This window comes from Dipodomys spectabilis, unplaced genomic scaffold, assembly GCF_019054845.1.
Source record: "Dipodomys spectabilis isolate Male_0828 unplaced genomic scaffold, ASM1905484v1 ptg000157l, whole genome shotgun sequence".
In the NCBI taxonomy this organism is placed as follows: Eukaryota; Metazoa; Chordata; class Mammalia; order Rodentia; family Heteromyidae; genus Dipodomys; species Dipodomys spectabilis.
Genome location: NW_024870834.1, coordinates 138,189 through 144,519, shown reverse-complemented (window position 1 = coordinate 144,519; position 6,331 = coordinate 138,189). Strand labels below are relative to the sequence as shown.

The following is a 6,331-nucleotide window of genomic DNA, read 5'->3' as shown; positions in this document are numbered from 1 at the left end:
TTGCAGGGTGGGTGGGGCCGTGGGAGGAGGTGTGGCACCGCAGGACCTCGGGAGGGGGCGGGCAGGGAGGGGCGGGGCCCAGGGGAGCTGGAGCACCGGTGTGGAGGTAGAAGTCAGTGGAGCACCCGAGGTCAGTGTCCCAGGACGTGCAGTGGCCGCACACGGGTGCGTCCCGTGGGTGGGGGAGGGGGCGCTGTCTCTGGCATCTGCTTGCTTGGCTGCGCTGGCTGCTCTGCCTGCCGCTGCATCGGGCCTTGGATCACGGGGTCATTGCTGCTCATCACTGCTTTCTCTTCGCTTCGCGATCCCTCTCTCCCAGCGGTAGGCCTCGGGGCCTGGAGAGTTCAGCCCGGGGGGTGGTTTGTGCAGCCTCGAGCTGCCTCTGGGACTCTGAGGTTGGATAGTCCTTTAGCACGAACGATGTTGCTGGTTGATGGGTTGAGATTGAGGCCCTTCACAAGTGGCTTCCCCCTGGGTCAGGAGCAGCAGGAGGAGGGGCAGTGGGTGTGTGCGAAGCTGGCTGAGGCCCGGGGTGGGGGGAGGATGGCAGAGATGCTGTGAGGTGTCGGGTCAGAGACGAGGAGGGTCCTTCTCGTGGTCAAGAGGCCTTCAGTCCAGGCCGTCATCGTCTTCGTCGGCCGGCCGCGTCTCCTCCCTGGGCCGGGCCTCGGGGGCAGGCGCGGGCAGGGTCTGGGTGTAGACCATGGTCAGGAACCGGGCCAGTGCCCGGGTCACCTGCTCCCTGCTGAGCAGGCTGAGCTGGCCCTGGGCGCCCCGGATGTAGAGCAGGCGGTTGTTCAGGAAGTCCAGGACCTCGGGGTCCATGAGGCTGTGCGGGCGGAGGGGCGGGGCGCCGGCCGCCCCCGGGGTGGGCGTGGCCTCCCCCTCCCCGCCGCCCCCGCCGCCCCCGCCGTCGTCGTCCTCCTCGCCGTCGCTGGCCTGCTGGTCGTCCTGCGAGGTGTCTTGCAGGCCGTCATGCAGGCCACACTGACGGTAACTTTGCAGGTCGTCTTGCAGGGCCTCTCGCAAGACGACATCCTCATCGCCAACGACGCGCAGCTCCAGGTAGCGGTTCCGGTACGGGACGGGGCGATTGCCTTCTTGGGGGGTGACCCTCACCCCAAAGAACTCACACAGCGTCAGCCAGAATCCGGGGGTGAACCACAGGCCCCGGGGGGCCTGGCTGTGCAGGGCATTTCGCTGCCAGCGCCCAGGGCCCAGGAAGAGTTCGGCCAGCTCTTGCGCTGGGATGGTATTGGCGCCCACGAGAGGGGGCATCTGGCTGAGCAGCTGGGCAATGGCCGAGGCCATGCCGCTGCCCGCCAGCAGAGTGGAGTCCAGGATGAGGCGTAGCGAGTGCCGTGGCTGGGGCCGCGCCACCTCCATGGTGGGGGCCGGCGGCAGGGAGAGCTGCCACCTCGCCCTGAGCAGCACGAGCAGGGCCGACAGGGCTAGGAGGTTCTTCCAGTAGAGCAGGCCCCGGAAGAAATGGAGCACCACGGCCCGAATCTGGGCCATGCTGAAATGTGCCAGGAAGCTGTTGAGAACCTGGTCGATGGGGATCATAGACAGGAGTTCTTGGATGAGGGTCTGCTGGTTGAGCAATTCCTCTTCCGAGTCCTCATCGCTGTCCGATTCGGAATCGGTCGACTGATTCCGAAGCGACCCCCTCAGGGCCAAGAGCAAGAGTGGTCTCATGGACCGGCTGTTCAAAGCCCGCCAGCCGCGGTTCCTCCCAGGTGTCAGGGATGGGCTGCCATCTTCCTCCGGCATCTCCATGACGTCGAAGAGGAAGTGAGAGAAGAAAAAGACCCAATGGCCGGGGAGAAGTACGGTGAGCCTGTCATTATTCAGAGAGGCTAGATCCTCGGTGTTGAGAAGGATCATGATAGGCTCCTCGGTGTTCTCCAGGTAGCGGCACCACACCATGAAGGCAGCCCTGAGTGGAAGGATCTTCATCTCAACAGGAGGGTACTCCACCTCCAGCGGGGAGAGGTTGCGAGAGTAGAAAGAGCAGGTGATCTTCTTGCCTGTTTGCTCGTCGACTTGAATCAAGGAGGCGTACAGGGCGTCTCGGGTGACGCCCGTTTCCAAGTAGAAGGGATTCTGCGGCTTGGGGTAGTAGAGACGGGGCGCCTTGCGGAAAGCCCTCTTCAGCCCTTCGAAGGCCTCCTGGTCTTCCTCCCGCCAGGTGAAGGGCGCGTTGCTCAGCAGCTTGCGGATGAGGGGCTCAGCCGTGATGACGAACTGCTCCACGAAGTGCCGGTAGGGGTACATGTGTTGCATTAGGAGGCTCAGGGAGCCCATGGAGACAGGGATGGGGTATTCCGTGATGACGTCCATGATGGTCTTGTTGAGTTTCACCCCCTTGGGGCACACGGTGAAGCCGAGGATCTCGGCGGTCTGCCGGTGGAACTGGCTTTTGTTCAGCGAGCAGTAGATGTTGTGGTGGCGGAAGCGGACGAGCACTTGGCGGACGTGTTGGAGGTGTTCCTCCTGACTCATAGAGTAGACCAGGACTTCCAGGCCATAGGAGAGCACACACAAGCCTAGCATGTCCTGTAGGATGAAGTGAATCACGCTCTGCGGGATGCAGGGGTTTGGTGAGATCCGGAAGGGCTGGTAGCTCTTCATGTCCTGAGGCTGCAGGCCGAACGCCGCTTTCCATACCTCCTCTGTGCCCCGAATGCCCAGGCTTTGCTCCACGACGCTCCCCCGCAGCTCTAGCTTTGTGAACCATGCTGCTCCGTGTAACTGGTCGAACAGTTCGGGAATGATCTGTACGTAGTCCTGTGTGTCGCTCAGCATGCTCTGTAGCCTCCAGAAATCGGCTTGCTGCCTGGCTTCTTCCTGCATCCTGATTGCTATAGGCTCCCAGGCCGCGGAGGAGCGACACTCGAAAAAGACGTCGCTGTGATCACTGTCTCCAGCCTGCTGAAGCTCAGAGGGCTCTGATTCAGAAAGATCATCGGATCCGTCTGAGCTTGGCTGGTCGGAAGTCTCATCATCTGCTTCCTTCGGGTTAAACACGTCGGCCAGGTCTGAATAGGGGTGCGGCAAGCCGGGGAGCAGGCTGATGCTGTGCTTCTCCAGGGCGATGCATGGCGGGGGTGGGCGGAAGCAATTCTTCAGGCAGTAGGGAGAGTGGAAGGTGCAGCGGCCTCTGGCCCAGTCGACCTCGGGGGCGTGGAGTCGCAGCCAGTTGATGCCTAAGACCACGGAGAAGTTGGGCGAAGGTACGATGTCAAACTCGATGGCTTCTTGGTGGTTCTGGTGAATGCACACCAGGCGTTCGGTGTAGAGCCAGATGGGTTCGTTGCCGATCAGGGAGCCGTCCACAGTCTGGATCATCTGTGGGTAGGGCTTCTCATACAGCTCGATGTAGTGTTCTTGGGCAAACTTCTCATCCATGAAGTTGCCTTCCGCTCCAGAATCCACCAGGGCCTGGACCGCCACACTGTGGTAAGGGGTCACGCGCACCAAGAGCAGCAGGAAGAGATGGGCGCGTTGGAGGCCAGGATGGAAGTCGGTGGGCAGCCAGCTACTGACAGACCACCGCTCTGGGGCAGGTGAGTCGATCCAGGTCAGGTTCCGTGGGCGGGCCTCGGGGGGCAGCCTGAGCATGGCTCTCCTCTCCGCCAGCTTGTCTTCTATTTGCAGGATGAGCACCACCAGGCTGTCCAGGGAATCCGGCTGTGGGACCCGGAACAGATAATGGCGGATGTCTTCATTGAGCCCCTGGCACAGATGGGCCTGCAGCACTTCGTCGGGCCAGCGCAGGGTGGGTACCAGGCTCTGGAACTCATTGATGTAGTCGGTGGCGCAGCGATTGCCCTGCCTGATATTGAACATGGCGTCTTCTGCCACGCGCAGAGTGTGCCGGTACTCAAACACCTCTGACATGGCTTCCAGGAAGGCCGGGAAGTCTCCCAGCACGGGGCTGTTTTGCTGGATCAGAGACTGGGCCCATTCTAAGGCTAGGCCAGAGAGGTGGGAGATGACGTACCTCACTCGCAGGTGGTCGCTGTAGAACATTCTCGGGTAGGTTTGTAGGATCAGTTGGCAGAGCACGATGAACTCGCGGTACTCTCGGCGGTCGCCGGAGAAGCACCTTGGGGTGGGCAGCTGGCCCGCGTCGATCCCTTTCACTAAGATCTCCTCCGCCACTCTCTGCTGTTCGTTGAGGTCGTGCATTCGGAAGAACAGCGAGACGATGGACCGCATCATGGCCAGCATTTCTGCGGGAGACGGCTCCACCTGGCTTTCCTCTTCGGGGCTGTCCTCGTCTTCCGAATCCTTCAGGTCAGTGGTGTCTTCTTGGTCTTCCTGGGTCTCCAGTGGACTAACTGCCACTCCCTCCGTCTCCTCAGATACTTCGGTGAGTGGATCCTCCAGTGCCTGGTGAGAATCACCGTTGCATGACTCCTCCGGGTCTTGGAGTAGGTCATTGGGTGGATCCTCTGTTTCCTTATGTGGGCCACTGGATGGCTCCTCCATGTCTTGGAGTAGATCAATAGGCAGCTCTTCCATTTCCTGGAGTGGGCCACTGGGTGGCTCCTCCCCTTCCCGGGCAGGGCCGCTAGCTGGCCCTGCCCCCTCTGCCGGCTCTCCACTGCCCTGTGTCTCCACGGTGGTGTTGTTGGATGAGCCCTCGGAGGACTCCATTTGTTTTGATGATGGATTCTTAAGCTCCATCATCGTCTCAAATGAGTCTTCAGAGGGTTCTATCATTTCGTCGGTTGGAAAGGAGTGTTTTCTGAAGATCGGTAAGGTGGTGCTGCGTTCGGTCCGCGACTGCGACCGCGCAGATCAGAACCTAGGGATGGAAAGGGTGGGGAGGGGAGGAAAGGCAGCGGGTTAGGGTCTCAGAGGAATCAGAAGCAGAGCAGATCTAGAGGAATCCTGCCCATGTTCAGGGCAGCCTTTGCCACTGGTCACTTGAGCCACTCTCTTCAGGAGTGAGACTCCCTCCAATCCTGACTGACCTGCCCCCTGGGTGCAGGCCGTCTGCCCAGCCTGCCTACTTCCTCCACGGGTGTGAGAAATTCACAGCCCATAAATTTTGTCGAGCAATTAGCCCACAGCGGCCTCTGTGGTAGACAGGCAGGAAGGCAGGGAGGCAGGGAGGCAGGCAGACACCTGGCAGGGGCAGTGGCTGCCCTGTTTGGCCCTGGGCATTTGTGCCTGAGTCAACTTTCCTTTCGTGCTCTCAAGCCATCTCAAAAAGTCCCCGAGGTCACATCTTGGTGCCCCTCGGAGCCATTCCTGGCAGGTTGGGTGCTCTGGAGCAAGCCCACTCGGCATGGCAGCGAAGGCAGAAATCTGTGGCAAAGATTTCTGCTCTTTCATAAGCTCAGTGGGTGAGGGGAATATGGACAGGCACTTGGCTTTTAGCCCACCCGTTGTTCGGTTAGTTGTCCAAAACAGCTTGCCCTTCTTCCTCTTTTGTTTTTTTTTGTTTGTTTGTTTTTTTGTTTTTGCTTTTCTCCAGTCCTGGGGCTTGAACTCAGGGCCTAGGCACTGTCCCAGAGCTTCTTTTGCTCAAGGCTAGCACTCTACCACTTGAGCCACAGAGCCACTTCTGGCTTTTTCTGTTTATGTGGTACTGAGGAATTGAACCCAGGGCTTCATGCATGCAAGGCAAGCACTCTACCACTGAGCCACCTTCCCAGCCCAAAAATATTTTTATTTATTTATTTATTTATTTTTGTCGGTCGTGGGGCTTGAACTCTGGGCCTGGGAGTTGTCCCTCAGCTCTTCAGCTCAAGGCGAGCGCTCTACCACTTGAGCTACAGCGCCACTTCTTCTTCCTCTTTTGTGTTCAAAATATGTTAGTGAAGAGGCCTGGAGATTGGCTTTTATTGTTCATTTCCCTCCCATTAAAAAAAAAAAGTTATAAAATGCCTACTAAGTGTTGGATAAACTTGCACATTTGTGACTTGATCCTGGGTTACCCTTTGGGGGTGATTTCTCTTTCTTGATTTGATCTCCTTCCAAAGCTGTGTTCTCTCTGGATCTAACTGTCCAGGAGATGCTTCAAGTACCTTTCCAGGCCCTCCCCAACTCTGGGGGCTCCCAGAACATCTGGCCTCAATTTGCCTTGTGCAGACATATTTGCATGCCTCTCTGATCACATCTTACTTAAGTTTCCTTCTTTGCTCAAGCAGGGCTAGGCCTCTTCATTCTAGCAAAATCTCCTTCTCTTTGTTACTAATTAATTTACCCTAGCATCAGAATATATTGAATAGAGGTGTGAGCTTGGGTAGGGAAAGGGCATCTATCTTCAAAATCTATCTAGTGATGGCTATGTTTAGTGGCTGAGACTGAATTT

General features: G+C 58.4%; 1 protein-coding gene across 1 annotated transcript; it reads right to left on the bottom strand.

Moving 5' to 3' along the window:
* Positions 1 to 609: 609 nt before the first annotated feature.
* Positions 610 to 4,731, bottom strand: Rtl1 (retrotransposon Gag like 1). The gene has a single exon (XM_042692813.1). It carries the CDS (start codon positions 4,729 to 4,731, stop codon positions 610 to 612), a length of 4,122 nt encoding a protein of 1,373 aa, XP_042548747.1.
* Between the last annotated feature and the right edge of the window lie 1,600 nt (positions 4,732 to 6,331).

Coding starts and splice junctions, on each gene's coding strand:
- Rtl1 (XM_042692813.1), bottom strand. CDS start 4,731: ATGATAGAACCCTCTGAAGACTCATTTGAGACGATGATGGAGCTTAAG.